The sequence below is a fragment of the Magallana gigas genome, chromosome 4 (genome assembly GCF_963853765.1).
Source record: "Magallana gigas chromosome 4, xbMagGiga1.1, whole genome shotgun sequence".
Classification (NCBI taxonomy): domain Eukaryota; kingdom Metazoa; phylum Mollusca; class Bivalvia; order Ostreida; family Ostreidae; genus Magallana; species Magallana gigas.
In genome coordinates this window covers 13,857,769-13,873,775 of record NC_088856.1, presented here as the reverse complement: position 1 = coordinate 13,873,775, position 16,007 = coordinate 13,857,769, and the positions used below count along the sequence as shown (strand labels likewise).

Here is a 16,007-nt window from a genome sequence, read left to right as displayed (position 1 = left end):
GTACCTTACACTTATGGAAAAATGTAAAATTTTTTCGATCAATGTTGAAATACCGGGTTTTTTTGTTTTTTTTTTTTAAATATAATTAACATGTACTTGGCCGAAGATCCCCACCATATGACAAGTAAAGACTGACAACTACCGGTAATGCTTATGAAGGGATGTTAGCTCCATCCAGCTACTTGCATACTGCATCAGTCATTATCTTTAAACTGAACTGATAACTGAACTACAATTCCTGTACCTGTACATCACAACATTTATTCGGTGCATGTCTAGAATACATGTGTATGCGGCATATTGAGTGGGAAATTAACCATACCGTACTCACTTCTACAGACCGAGGAAGCTTCGTCAGTGAATAATACTACTATTGAATCGAGTCATACAGTATACGTGAAATTAAATACGTGAAAGGTAATGTTACAGGAATCAATTGTAAAGTCTATATGTTTGATATTATTGAGGTCGCAGTTGAAACTTGCGTATGAGCAGCAGAGGGGAAAAAAACTCTTTTTTGATAAACCATGTATAAATGATAGGCAACATCCAGGTTAAAGGTTTAATTATATGGTATTGTAATTAATCAGGTACACTTGTATTGTCTAGAAAGAAAATATTCTAGTTTTCATGTTTAATTCTATTGAAAAAATTACCAACACGAAGTCGATTTGAAATTTTTGAAATAGTGTGAAAAGTACTAGTAGATGTAGAACTGTAACCCTATGAAAAATTTGGTTTGCAAGTTTGACTATGATGATTAAGGGCCCAACACATTTCAAAGCCATCAGATACAGCAAAGACGGGATACAAATACTTTAAAAATCCTTATGATTAATTGTTCAGAAGGAGAAAAAAAATGATCACTATATATTATGTGACTGAGTACAGCTAGTCTTTAACCATAATTCATTTCTTGAAAATCAAATTTTGTAATGTACAAAATTTGATTGTCAAGAATATAATCTTTTGTAAAGGACTGCATTCAGTTCTCATGACCATGTACGAGGGTTGATCCAAAAGTAATGTCACAGATACGATAAAATCGTAAAAATCCGCGTAAAAAGACAAAAACTTGGGCTTGGAGATATCTATTTCAATTCAGATCTGAAAATTTTAATGCATTATGATAAATATTTCTGAAGATAATATATTTTACAGAGCGTGAAGCAAGAATAGTCGCCGCACGCTAGCGACGTCATTTCTTGGATCTTTGGCGTTCTGGTAGAATTTCGTAATTTAGTACTTAATAAAAATTGGCCACGGTGCTCTATTTTCTTTTTATTTTAGTAAAGTAACTAAATACTCTTTTTGTAATTGATGGGGTAGTATATTGGATATTATTTAATGTGCGATCAGTTTGTCGATGTCTCTCCAAGAAGTCACGAACGTAGTTTCGTGATATAGCTCATGACGTAAGAACCTAGTTTCAACTTTCCTCCAGAGCGTATATCTTCTGTCTATTTAATTTATTTATAAACATGACATATGCTTTATTAAGTATTGGAGCCATGTTAAGGGCATCTTGTTCACTCGCTCTCAATTTTAGGTTAATATTAATATCAATTTCAGTACATTTTCTGGTGTTTCTATCCATCGAAGCAAAAACTGCCTCGTATGACTATTGGCACGTCCAGTCTTTTTTCCCTTGGTCTAGAGATAAAAGGCATTGCATAGATATCCAAAATGGACGGCAATGTTCCCTAATTTAAAAAAACAGTTAGAAAAAAGTCTATGATATATCTGTTTCAAAATGTTGTGTTCTTTGGGTCTTTTTCAAATTTCGAAATTATGTTTTTATACATAAATACAAACCTTAAAAAAGACGTAAATTCATGACGCGGCGATGTTACGTATATATCATGCTATAAACATCAGTATTTTGTCAAGTGTTCAACGAAATTTAATCAAAATATAACTTAAAATTAGAAATTTGATAAGGAAAATTTTGATGCATCATTTTATACAATACAGCGCCAGAGTTTAACGCGGTGCATAGTGGGACATTACTTTTGGATCAACCTTGTACAGTTGTATATACATGTGTATACGTATTAGCGGGAGCATGTAGCATTTACTCCGATAATGTTTTTAATTGAGACAAAATTAAGTCAATAATTATATTCAAAATCCATTCATAAAATGTTTATAATCTACAAAATCTGTCCGTTTCTTTAACTAAAGAGGTGTCATTGACAAACACCAAGCCAAACCAAGCTAAGCCGACATTAGATGCCTATACAGCCCAACATTTCTGTAGTTACTTAACAATTCATTAAATTTTATCCTTGAAACGCTAACCTTACATGTATTTTTCACATTAAAGTAAGGAATGGATGCCACTGAAATTAGCATTAGATTTATCTATCCCCTCTATTTCCGGAACAGTACCATCAGTGTACAAAGGAAAGGTGTCGGCCGAACGTGACTGATCATATATCATGCCACCTACAACTTATATAATGGAAACAAACCAAAGACGGAATTACTCATACGTAAACAGTTAGTCTGTTATAACAGAGGACAAAAAGTTAACTTGTTGCATGCATGATAGAAGCCGTTTGCCAAAATAAACAAAAGACAAAAACAAATCATTTTAAAGGAAGTAGAAATGATTCGTAATACATATATGAAAGCAAACAATGCATTCGCTATTTTTTTTTTATCATACCTTGCGCTACAAAATTAATCACACATCAGTGAGAAGATTATGCAAAATTAATTTTTACAAGAATGCAGGATCTTTATAATATCTGCCAAGAATGCAAGACCCTCTTTTTTTTGGCAACATGACTAATTCTGTATACAATTAAGACTCATGGTTTATTTTTTGTTTTTGACCACAAATGGAAACACAAGTGCGGTACGATTTAGCCTGACGAATGAGTATGATCATGTAGGAGTAATTCTACAATGCATGAGTTGTGTAGGCACGCTTCAAGTGGAATGGATACTTATAAGAAAACTCCAAACTTCAGTGTAGATCACTATTGTGTCGTCCTGGCTAGCTTCACATGAGTTCAACAAAAATGACGGAAAACATGTTTGCAGTACTCTATGTTTTCATCTTTTGTATTGAGGTTGCATTTTCTCTCGCAAGTTGCGGCAAGACGTCCATGTTTCTAAAGATCTACATGTCTCACCCTGAAGACTGCTCTTTGTATTATGTTTGTTTCCATGGACGTCGGTTCCTGAAGAAATGTGACGATGACGAGGTATTTGACAGAAATTCGAAATCCTGTGTACCTAAAGGATCAAAGACCGATTCCTGTAAGTTGTCTTGATGTTGCAAAGTTACATGTACATGTAGCTTATGTGATTTTGTTTTGAAGCATTAGATCTATTTATGTCAAGGTTATCAAGAAATTTCCCTCTGACTTTTGCAGGTTCTTCAATGCTAGGTAAACATTCTATGATATGTTCATCACCTGGAGGTTTACTTCCGCATACCCAGAGTTGTGCAAAGTACTTCGATTGTTCCAGCACGTCCATTGGAGGCATTCCTAGAACTCGGGAATGTCCTTATCCACATTTATTTGACCGCGCCACAAAGTCCTGTCGATATTTTACGGAGGTTGATTGCAAAGACAGACCGGAGCCTAAACACCCATGTAAGTACATTTAATGTAAAATATACCTTATTATATCATTTGTTTCCAGAAATAATTTTTTTGGCAATATTTGTGTAGTTCATACTTACGGACAGACTTGTCGAATAGAGATCGTGTCCCTTAACAAACAATAAATGATTAATAGATCCGATTTTGATTTACATACAATGTATAACAACTTCATTATATTATACGCATGTATAACAACTTCGTAATGTAGGGCAAAGTAATTTTGAGAAAAAAAATTAGATTCAAAAGATTAATATAAATTTAGAGTTTGTAACCTCAGACCAAAAATACTTTCTGAAGCACTTTCTGAAAAACTCAACATTTTCCTTTTTTGCAGGTGACTACGATGTGAAACCTTGCCATGGTAGCCATTGTCCCCCGTGTAGGTCCCAGTACCCCAGCTGTGTCGGCCGCCCGGACGGTCTGAGTCCCTGGCAAGGGAGGGAACTCACCCAGCACTACGTCATCTGTTCCTTTGAGAGGGCGATCTTCCGCGGAGTGTGCACAAATTCTCGAATATTCCATCCTACAAAACTAAAATGTGTTAATTCAGACCAAGTTAAACCAACGTTAGAAAAAAAATCCAAAATGGTTTAATATCGAGCTAAAGTGTATTTGTATACGTTATTTATAAACCAGTCTTACAGAACCATATTTTAAAGTATGATTTTCATATTTAATCTTTTTTTACAGCAAATCCTACCTTGTGTCTGATGAGTTATTTGTTGAGTATTGAATGATCGGAAAGTTCCGTACATCTTAACATTGCAGTATTCATCTTACTATATGTTTATTTATGTGCACCATTTTTATATTTATATAATGTATATTTGTGTAGATACTTTATTTATTTATTTTATATGTTTATACTCGACTTATTCCTATTGAACATGAACTTTAATGTAGTTTCTATCTGCAATAAAACTTTTCAGTGGTAAAAATAGACTTCGATTCTTATTTTTGTTTAACGTTTTCCGAGTACAAGTATTTTTCAGGTCAGTTACACCACAAGGTATCTTGACCAAAATATTTATATTCATCATAAAAATTATATTCTATTTTGAGGGAAACATTTTTACGTAACATCTGTGCTGTTGTTATATAGATTTGGTTACAAGTGATCTTTTGATCTGAACGAATGTTAACCTTATTTTGAAACAATACCATCTCTCGCACAGTTACAATGTCATATAATTATATTCGAACTGAGCGTTCGACAAATGCGTTCTATAACTACATCTAATATAACATGACAGAGACAACAAATCAGTATAAAAAGTGCCTGTTTGGGAGGGTAACAGTTGAACTTGACACCCTCGAGAAAATTATTGTCAACCGACGAGAAGCGAAGGTTGACAATGGTTTTCGAGAAGTGTCAATTTCAACTGTTGCCCTCCCGAACATGCACTATTCATTTTATTTCAATGAATGTCTTAATTTCAAAGACAATTTCAGTGGCTTCTTCAGGAATGACGTGAATTCTTCGACGAACCGTACGCGAATAATTTATGCGCTGTAACAATTCGTTGTGTTACCCGTTGCCAAGTGTGTTGCTAATGCTAAGGGTAATAGAACAGATTAAAGAATGCGTCTAAACTAATCAGATTTCAGTATTTATCATGAAAGTATATATTAATAAACCATGTTACACTGCCGAAAGCAACAAGGTTATAAAATTTCATTCTGTTTAATTAACCCAGCATGGAGATGCCGAGTTATCTTTCTTTGAGTGACCAAGTCACCAATGCAAAATTTGCGGAAAAGAGCGTAAAGATTGCAAAATTTATTTATAACATAATGTTATATGCGCAGTTCTACAAGGGTGACAGTCGGCAGGGGGGGGGGGGGGCAATTTTCCTTCGGAAAATTCAAAAATTTAAACGTAGTAAATTCACATAGTAAATTTACCAAAAATAGGTCGCTATCATACCAGATGTTAACGGAAATGCAAACAACGTACTGGAACCTACGTTAAAACACACGACGACGTCTTTGTTTCCAATTTTATAAATATAATAAGACCATTCCCTGTCGATCAACCGAAGCTAAGGTTCTATACGTCCGTTTTCTCCATCAAACCACAGAGCAAACCATATCAAACTGAAAATGGGATCTATCAAATCACGCTAATGAAAAGATGGTGAGTTGCAAAGACAGGAAAAACAACACATCTTATCTAATGATTACAATACGTAATATTGGAATCACCCTATGTCCACACACTAAAGAACCATTACCAGAAGAAACAAGATAATCTTAAGTTTCTTAAAGAGGTTCGCTCCTCTATTTTTGGTACCTATTTCATCATGATGTCAACTCATTTTGCATCATATATTAATTCTTTTTGTATATTTATATTTTACAATGCCAAATAAACCATTATGCTCTTGAATAAAATTGTTAAAAGAGAATTATATATTTACAGAGTTAAGTAAGGGACTATATTTTGAGGCGGAAGGTTTTCAAGAGGAAAATGAACAATTTTCATAACTCAATAGTTTTAGAGTACTGTTATTTTAGCCTCCAAATTTTCAGCGCAGACTAAACTTCAATATAGTTTGTGTATTATGATATATTCTTGTTTTTCTGAAGAAAAAACCCCCATTTTTGAACAATATTTTGATATTTCTATCGATATATTTTGGCATCTTTAGCTTATATTTCATAGAAGTCAGAAAAAATTAACTCCAGGTTTTGCCTATAATTAGCTTATTCATGTCATATCTTCATTTTTTGAGATGTGACCCGCTACTTTTTTTTTTACCTTTATATGAGACATTAAATGCATGTCTATTTGTATGCAAAGTTTTGGAAAGATGACATTACTATTACTTTTTTTATTTGTGTTATAATTTATTTACTCTAAAATTTTGTAATAATCTTTACATTTGCTGTTGGTCAAAACTAATCGTCAAATTTTCCCATACATTTCTGTTCCTACTCGTTCATGACGTCATTTTAAGCAGGGGTAGCATGCCAACCTTGTCTCCTGTAGATTAGGGGAAAATTTCGAAGGACGCGGAGTAAACGGACATTTTTCTATATACATTATATCGTTAACAAGGGTGAACTTATTGTTGATATAGTTGGAGTCCCTAGGGCCAGAGACGGATTTAAAACGTGAAAACGTTAAAGACAGACTTTACTTCCCTGTCTTCACATGATTTGCAGACATGTTGTAAATTCTAATTGATAAATCAAAGTGTCGCTGGAGTTATCAGACCACCGTCTGAGAGGGATTCTCCGTACGTCCATACGTTGGCAACCGTGCAGTGGTATGCACGGGACAGTCGGCGAATAAATGCATCTATATTTACACAGCATACTTTAAAGATTGTGCAATATTCAAACAAATCAAGCAGGTACATTTATCAATGTCTTACATTACAAAGTTTCCAGAATATTGTCAACTTGAACAAAAGTTATAAATCTCCAGTGGTTAAGGTTAATTCATTATACTTGATGTTAGTAAGATTACAAGATCTGTGTTTGTATTAAAATGGGTTCTTATTTTCTATCCGCCCTAAATGTTGCACTTTTCATTGCATCACTCACATTTGCCCGAAATATTCAAAACTTAAGGTATTACATTTTCCATTTGCAAAATAGGTTGCAATTGTATGGACATGGAGAAGATTGTCAATACTATACAGCTTGTTTTCTGTGCGGGTATAACTTTTTAGCCTGTTTATGGCGATTTCTGAAAATTCACCATAATTAAAACAAACAAATTTAGTTAACTTTGTGTGGATTTTGTTGGAAAGATCTATAGACATATAGTATCTTGAATTAATTTTTATGTCATTTCAATCGTTTGAATACCTGCATCAACTAACCAGTCTTGTGATTAAACATTTTAAACCTTGAAATAAAATTTCATGAAAGTCTTGGAATAATGGTAGTTTTTTTTCTTTTGATACTTCAAAAAGACTTCCAACCCAAACAGTACGTTCAAATGTTAACATAACTGTAACAGTTTACAATCGGAAAAAAAAATTAACCAATGCTTTAATTACCAGGTTTTCGTTTCCTCAACAGTTTCAACATTTATCATTTTCCACCACATAAACCTGTTTGTGGATATAAGAGAGTTATAGGAGGGAAGATTGAACCTAAATTGATCACGAAGTCTGCCCCCGCACAAGCTGTTGATATGTACAAGAAATCCTCATTAATTATGTTGGATCTTTTCTCTGTTTATCATGCATAGAGGAGGCACGGAAATTTCTCTGGTTGTAAATTGATTTATTATGCATAAAAAGATTGAGTTAATGAATGGGTGACACGTATTTTGTTCTAGATAAACAATTGAAAAAGGACGAAAGAAAATCTACCAACTTTTTACCTAAAATACGATACATGTAGTTACTGTACTCTTTGATATACAATGTTATATCAAACGTTTATTATAATAAATATGTATAATTAACCCCCAGTATTTTGCATAACAATTAGTGCATTTTTTATTACGTATATAGTTACTGTTCAATAACATTTCGTTTATTTGTTTACGTGAGAAACAATTATTATCTTCTATCATATTTCCATTTTAGCTAGAAATTGTTGGCAAAAAGTAAAAAAATAAGAAGCTTCTCACATTCTATGAAATAAAATCTATTTCATACATTTATTTTGCCATTATATTAGTATAGTAGGAAATAAAATCATGATGGTAGGAATTTGACGAAACTTTTTCTACAGTATCAATGGTCGTAGTCAATGCTTCAAATGAGTTAAAGACGAAATGAAAGTCAGGTACATGCCTGAAAAGGAAAGCAAAACCATGCTACATGTGTCCTGCAAACCAAAAAAAAAACCCAACAAAACACCAAAACAACACGAAGGAATGATAAAGCTCATTGTTTGAAATACATGTTCAGTCTCTAAAACATTACCTAGTTTACATTACGGGTGTGTTAATAATTAACGAAGAAAAAAGATTTTGGCCATTTTTGACGATGAAGTGGTAACTTTGGAAACGTTAAGAAAACTGTATGGCTGTCATCTCATTCAAATCTTAATCATGTCGAGGATGTATTCCGCTAATGATAACAACAGGCTTAGATCAAGAAACGGCAGGCGTGTCTTGTCATTCAGCACGTCTGTATATACAGTACTACAGCGGGCCTGTTGCTTAGTACCGCCTCATAGGTCTGGTATTTGCGTCTAATCGAGTGAGTCTTAATTGATACAGAGAGAGAGAGAGAGAGAGAGAGAGAGAGAGAGAGAGAGAGAGAGAGAGAGAGAGAGAGATTTATGAATGATGGAGTATTTTACCACGCATTACAGTTTGCCAACTTAGTACATGTACTTTTAAAGAATCGAAATTGTTTTGACTTTTGTTCTATATGTACATGGTTGCTATTTTGATCTACAGGGTGACCATACATTATAAATTCATATTCCTTTCCTCATATCTGTTTGCATAGGGTCATTTGAAAATGATCTTACACAGGTGGCACACTCTAATCAGAAGGAGTACGTATTTGACGTTTTTCAATTGCATTAAAACTGAATTTAAAAACAATTATTCGCAGGAAAAGCCCGTTATAAAGTTTGAACTAATCAACACATCTTAACTAGCTAATTTGAAGTGAAAAATAGAACCAGGTGATCTAGTGGGGTCATAATGTCAGATGATCAAGTTTTAAAAATCCAATCGGCAAGGAAGTCACGTGTACGTATTTGAATTTACGAATAAAAGGTTAAGATGTTAAATAAAACCAGGGCGGGTTTGTTTGATAATTCTACAATTTATTCTACACAAGATTTATGCAAAAGCAATTTTAATTCATGAATGATTTTTTTTTCTCAGAAAAAGTTGAAGCTAAAACGATACGCACTATCATTCAAAGAATATAAATCAGATTTAGGATAACTCTCGGTAAAATAACACTTATTATGAACTTTGTTAGATTCAATTAGTTATATCTCAGTTTTTATTTGTTTAAAAAAGGTAGATACTATTTGATATTAACTGCAGCAATACCTAGTTTAGATTTTTCCACCTTGATTTTGTCACTTACAAGTGCAAGTATAATAAAAAGATTGTATTTTTAATACTTTTATTCAGTGTCGGGGTTCCGGATTATTTCCAAACACTGGTATTATAATTCTTTGAAAAAAATTAAGAAAATGATAAACTGAACTGTAAAAGATTTTAAATCAAAATATGTTGCAAAAGCAAATAAATAAATAAATAAAGAAATAAAGAAATAAAGAAAAATAGATATGTAAGTAAGGTAGATAAACAAAAAGTCATGTAAAAGTACAATACATGGACACGCAAACAATTAACATAATATCAACTATAACACGAAAATTGCACACGGGAAAATTAGTCATCAAGATCTATCTCCATACAGACATTATGCACCGGATGGAATATGGTCGGTTTGTCGTCAGAGACTGCTGGGCATTGACCTTGGAACACCACACGTCCGCTCTGACACATGGCGAAGTAAGGTGACCACTCTCGCCCGCCCCACGGAATCAGTCCGTCGGTGGATCCTCTACAGCTGGGGAATCTCACGTGACACGGGACACAGTGGGCTGATCGACACTGGTTCTCTTCATATTCGCCTGAAACGTAAATTTTTATACACATTGTGCCACCTTTATGGATAAATAAATTACCAAGTTTTGAACGCAATACAAAAACTTTACTAAGTCTGGTCTTGGACTAATGGCATTGGCGTTTTCATTTTTTGTTTTTTCCCCTTTTTTGTTTTGAGAATATAACTTAATGACTTACATGCATCTTTGGGTTCATATCGGGTTCCACAACGCACCATGCTGAAATGTTCACATTTTTGCGATTTATCGTCAAACAGTAAAGGAAAGGGACACTCCTTGACGTTTGGCTCTCCTGTTGTAGTCTCATCCTTACAATCAATATACTTAGCACAGTTGTCAGAATACTCAACCATTCTCGAATCCTTCGAACAGTTACCTTTCTCAGTTTGGATTATATTTACACCTAAACAGAATGTAAAATAGAGTTTAATATGTTTTTTAATATATGCGAAGAGTTTGGTGTGCATGCATTTTTACGTTTGCATAACAACAATATCAATTTCTATAAAAAGTATGCTTTAGCACAAAACAAAAGTCTTTACATACATGTATCTTGTGATGACCCTTTAGGAACACATGACCGGGTAAATGTGTTTACGACATCATCACCTGGGCATTTAAGCTGAAACTCCTTCCCGTTTCTGCGGATGTAAAACCTTGAGCAGTCCTCTGGGTCTACCCGAAAATCAGAGTCCGTTCGGTGTATGACTGAAAACTCCACAGACAAAGTCATTGAAAAGCATATAGCAGACAATATAATGAACTTCATGGTGCTTACAATTGCTTTTTCTTGGTCTGATTTTCAATTTCAATTCATTTAACACTGACGGTCATGGCACTTGATATTGTATATATACAACCATTCAGCCCACGATTTTCTAACTTTCGCATAGTTGGCGAACATATGAACCAATTTTTGAACCGTGAGTTGGACGGAAGGGAGGCTTTTGGAACATGACGAAATGCTTGAGTAACTTTCGAAAATTTCATTCATTGATACGAATGATTTTTGTGTGTCCGTGATACTACTCCGGGTAACTCTTTGCTTGACAACGAAGATATTAAGGTGTAATTTTGTTATCAAAAGGAATTACCTACACCTAAGTAACATTAACAGAAGTCAATTCTATTCAATTTGCGTCAACGAGTTTTTTTTAATGAATCTTTTTTATTTGTTCTAACGCAATCCGGGTTGCAACGACCAAATCAACCGAAAAACGAATAGAACTTCAAAACGTTTCATCTTTAAGTTAGTATAAAGCGTAATACCAGTTATTTTATACTTATGATTCATTCAGCTACATGTATGCAGTGCTCTAACTTTGGTATTCATATATTTTTAGCAGATTACACGCTCCTCTAATTTCATAAGTGAGAGAAAAACGAAAATTAAAAAAATCAAGAAATTTTGTCTTCATGATATTCAAATTACAGAAAAAGAGCGTATGTTTTGAGGACACCAGTAACAATACTGATACTATATACATGTAAGACACTTAAATAATCAAACCAGAATTTCAAAGTTTTCGATTAGAATTAAGTATGTTTCCATTTAATTATGCAAAACAAAAACGAAAAACGCCCGTCCAAATTTAGACAATGACATTGGAAATAAGATAAAACATTGTTCTTAATATTCTTTTGTTTCAAACATTAATTAAAGGAATACAATATCAATTAATTAAGTGTAAAAATAAATCTAAATCCCATCCATTGCTGAAGATTGAAAATTATAACTACCAATGTGGTTGTTGTGCTACTTTTTTGAGCAATTTCTGACACCTTATCTATTCTTATTTCTCATTATGATTCATATTACTATCTTTTCATAGCTTTATTAGTCTCCTATTAAATCTTTAATAGCAACACGATGATTAACGAACGATATTTAATGTCAAAATAATATTGTATATTTTACAGGTCAGATTTACAAGGCATGTTAATTAGTTTATTAAAAAGACCAGGTTCTTTATTACTGTTTCATTTACTGATCTTCAAACATCATCAAAATTTCCTTTACTTATAGCATTTTAGTCACAAATTATATCACTCAAAATCAGATAAAAACGACTTCAGCTATCATAACCCTTTTGCTTCTGATATTGAAATAGTACATCAAAGTATATTGATAACCATAACAGCCCTAGTATTTCATTCAATAACAATTACACTCAGCAGACATCAAGTGAACCAGATCATATCGAGTTTCTGATTGTATTCAATCAAAATCATCCATGTCAGTATCATCAGGCTTTTGTTAGATTGTGTAGGTATTTCATAAAGTGTAAATGCATTTATTTTAAAGGTTGATATCTTAACTAATTTCACAATCGATAAACTATTTGGTTTGAATTCACTTAAACTTAAAAGGATTTATTAAAAGCATCTCTACATGACCATTTGCATTGTTTTAAAGTTGAAATCTCAGCTATATATAAGATACAGTCATTTGAAATGTGAGAAGAAAGTTTCTCTTATCAATCTTAAACCATATCATTTAACAAGTCATTCAGGGGTCACATACAAATCCATAAAATAACTCTCGTTATAATTATGTTAAGTCACAGGCAATTCAGTTGGCAGAAAAACCACACAAATGAATCACATTTAAGGCAGCATTATTTTTTTGACAAATGAACTGATGTAATATTATAATTATCTGAATTTTTGCACTACATTACAAACGTAACATTTCTGATTGTATCATATTTATATTTCAGTATTAGTGACAAATTATTCTTTTCAATATTCTAAATCAAATGGACATCTGTAAAATGTTAGGTAATATATCTATCACATTTCTCGACGTAAATTTCAATTATGTCATTCAATATGGATGTATATTGGATTTTGATTACAAATAGAAAACTTAATTGTAATATGAGAAACAATATATAAGAAAATGCACAGAAAAATATTATATTGATATCTTTATCGGGCTATAAACTCTTTGAACATTAGTAATCATTGTTTTTCCTTAGATAATAGGAATTTGCACGCAAAGGGATTAATAAACATACACATATCAATAAGTATGAAAGCCATAAATGTACAGAGGAAAACTTTAATGAAACTTTGCAAATAAAACCGGACTGATAATAGCCCAACGCCTTAGATGCTTCAGTTGTTAAGCAGTGGGCAACACGAAATAGTGATGACGATCCAAAAGTTCACACGAAATAATGAATGAAATTTCTAAAGTTACTCAAGCATTATGTCATGTTCCAAATAGTATTCTTACATCCTACACATAGACTAAGTATGGTTTCTAATGTTTGCTAACCACACGGCTTCCAATAGCTTGTGGGATGATCTGTCTTATAAAAAGAGTTTAGGGTTCTGTGGTGGACAGACCAGAATTTGAATAAGCTTGACTTAAATTGTTTTCACTCGTCAGACGTTAAGTTAAGAACCATGGAGTTTACTCTAGCATATGTATTTTGTTTCGTTTTAAGCTATGCTGTACATGTTAAAACAGCATCTTTCATGCATCTAGATTCCGATTTCCGAGTCGATCCTGAAGATTGTTCCAAGTTTCATATTTTTAGAAATGGGGAGGAGTTCGTGTTCAAATGTCCTGATGACAACGTGGTGAACACAGTTACACGGGCATGTGTTCCCAAGGGATCATCTAAAGATACATGTAAGTTTCTGTGACTTATTTTCCCAATTTGACCTCTTGAATAATAGAAGTTCAAATATCATGTTGTAGCGTTTCATAAATGATTTTTTCGTGCGCGAGTGTGTCCGTTTCCCACAAAAAATTAAATGTTAATATTTTAATCTTATTTTAGGTGGATATGTCAAACAACCCGCAAAATCAACTTGTACGAAAACGTCAGGATTTGTAGAGTTTCCTGACAACTGTGCCAAGTATTACGATTGTGAAGATCCTTCTTCTACAACAGGAGAACCAAAAGTCAAGGAATGTCCCTTTCCTTTTCTGTTTGACAAAAAATCTCAGAAGTGCGAACATTTCAGTATGGTTCAATGTGAAACCCGGTTTGAACCAAAAGATGCATGTAAGTACCTCCTTGCTTTTATTAAGTTATGCACTGAATGAAAAAGTACATGTTTATAAAAAAAAGATATAATATTAATACAGCAAGATAAAATGCTTTGCATATGGTGTATAAAAATATTTTGATGTCACACAAAAGAACAAATTAATAAAAAGAAGAATTTTGTACATGATATAAAATTTCTGTTCATACATAACTCTATGGAAAAATGTGGTTGTACTCTTGATACTTGTAATCAATCGCTTCATCTAATAATGAATGCAACTGATATATATCTAATTGTATCGAACTTATCTTTGCAAGCAAAAATAACGAATCAATATTATGTTAAGTATTTTATGTTTCAGGTGAATATGAAGAGAACCAGTGTCGGTCAGCCCACTGTGTCCCGTGTCACGTGAGATTCCCGAGCTGTAGAGGGTCCACCGACGGACTGATTTCGTGGGGCGGGCGAGAGTGGTCACCTTACTTTGCCGTGTGTCAGAGCGGACGTGTGGTGTTCCAAGGTCAATGTCCAGCCCTCTCTGAAGACAAACCGACCATATTTCACCCGGTGCATAATGTCTGTATGGAGATGAAACGCCAAGATTGATGAATGAACTCATTTAGAATTTTATTTTTTCTTTATATTTATTACTTATTTGAATTTTATACTGTGTTTTATTATTTATTTTGTTTTATTGATTGCTATTGCAATTTCTTTTTTATGAATAAATTTTTTTAATGAATTTACTAATAACTGTTATCTTCTTAAAATTTATCGTAATGAGAAATCAAAAAAGTTGTTAATTGAAGTTACATGCATAAAATAAACTCGCTGATAATGTGGTATTAATGACTTTCGAGAAAAGGAGTTTAATTGTTTAGTTGTATTGTAATCATAATATCAAAAATTAAAACAAAAGAAATATACTTTTAATATAATGGAAAGAAAAGGAAAAACGCCCAACCAAATTTCGAAAAGACATTGAGATCAGAGTAAAAAACGAAATATTTGTGACAAACCTGATTCTATTAAAGCATTAAATATTGATTAACTGTTGAAATAAATCCCACTAAATTGCTTTGGATTGTAACCTTTTAATTCTGAATGTGGTTGTTTTGTTACCATTTTGAGCAATTTCTGACACCTCATCTATTTTGATCCTTCATGAGCTATATTAGCCTCTAATTGAAATGTTGATTGGCAATGATGTTAATAGGTAAGGTTAATAACACGTATTAACAAGTATCAACTTGTAATTATTTAAGGAGGCAGAGTTTCTAGTAACTGGTTATTTATCTCATCTTGAAACTGTGTGTTAAAATTACTTGACATATTGGCATAGCAAAAATCGCTTACATTGTGTAACATTAACGTTTAATCTCCATTTCAAATGTTAAATATTCATAATTCTTTGTTCAGAAATAGAACTACAAGTATGCTATTAAATAGAACAGCTTATACATGACTATCAATATATTTTTTCTTTCAGTAAGCTTTATTAAGAGGGATGTGCGGCCATATTGTGCATTTGAGGATAAAAATGTAAATATATATTGAACTGGCTTGTTTCTGCTCGAAACTGGCCAAAAATGTTGCGAAAAGATATAAAAGCAAAAAATAAGAAGTCTTACATGTCATTTTGTTTGAAAAATATGCATATAAGAACAGGACAATTCCTTTTTAATCACATAGATCAGCTGTTGAACTGCGGAGCAACATCCTTATTTTGAAGATTAAAAAATATGAAAAAACATGAAGTGGGATTCATTGGCGTCCTTCTCTACAACCATGTAGGACTTCTTA

General features: G+C 32.9%; 3 protein-coding genes across 3 annotated transcripts; 2 read left to right on the top strand and 1 right to left on the bottom strand.

Moving 5' to 3' along the window:
• The first annotated feature begins 2,756 nt into the window (after positions 1-2,756).
• On the top strand, positions 2,757-4,548 carry LOC105336948 (uncharacterized). Its single transcript, XM_011441460.4, has 3 exons — positions 2,757-3,270; positions 3,387-3,611; positions 3,958-4,548. Exons 1-3 carry the CDS (start codon positions 3,015-3,017, stop codon positions 4,215-4,217), a joined length of 741 nt encoding a protein of 246 aa, XP_011439762.2. The 5' UTR covers positions 2,757-3,014; the 3' UTR covers positions 4,218-4,548.
• Positions 4,549-9,831: 5,283 nt separating this feature from the next.
• On the bottom strand, positions 9,832-11,094 carry LOC105336960 (uncharacterized). Its single transcript, XM_011441476.4, has 3 exons — positions 10,743-11,094; positions 10,375-10,599; positions 9,832-10,202 (listed from the first exon to the last, which is right to left on the bottom strand). The coding sequence occupies exons 1-3, from the start codon at positions 10,963-10,965 to the stop codon at positions 9,958-9,960; spliced, it is 693 nt and encodes a 230-aa protein (XP_011439778.3). The 5' UTR covers positions 10,966-11,094; the 3' UTR covers positions 9,832-9,957.
• A 2,405-nt stretch (positions 11,095-13,499) lies between these two features.
• On the top strand, positions 13,500-14,899 carry LOC105336949 (uncharacterized). The gene is made up of 3 exons (XM_011441461.4): positions 13,500-13,839; positions 13,991-14,218; positions 14,566-14,899. The coding sequence occupies exons 1-3, from the start codon at positions 13,611-13,613 to the stop codon at positions 14,808-14,810; spliced, it is 702 nt and encodes a 233-aa protein (XP_011439763.2). The 5' UTR covers positions 13,500-13,610; the 3' UTR covers positions 14,811-14,899.
• The last annotated feature ends 1,108 nt before the right edge of the window (positions 14,900-16,007 follow it).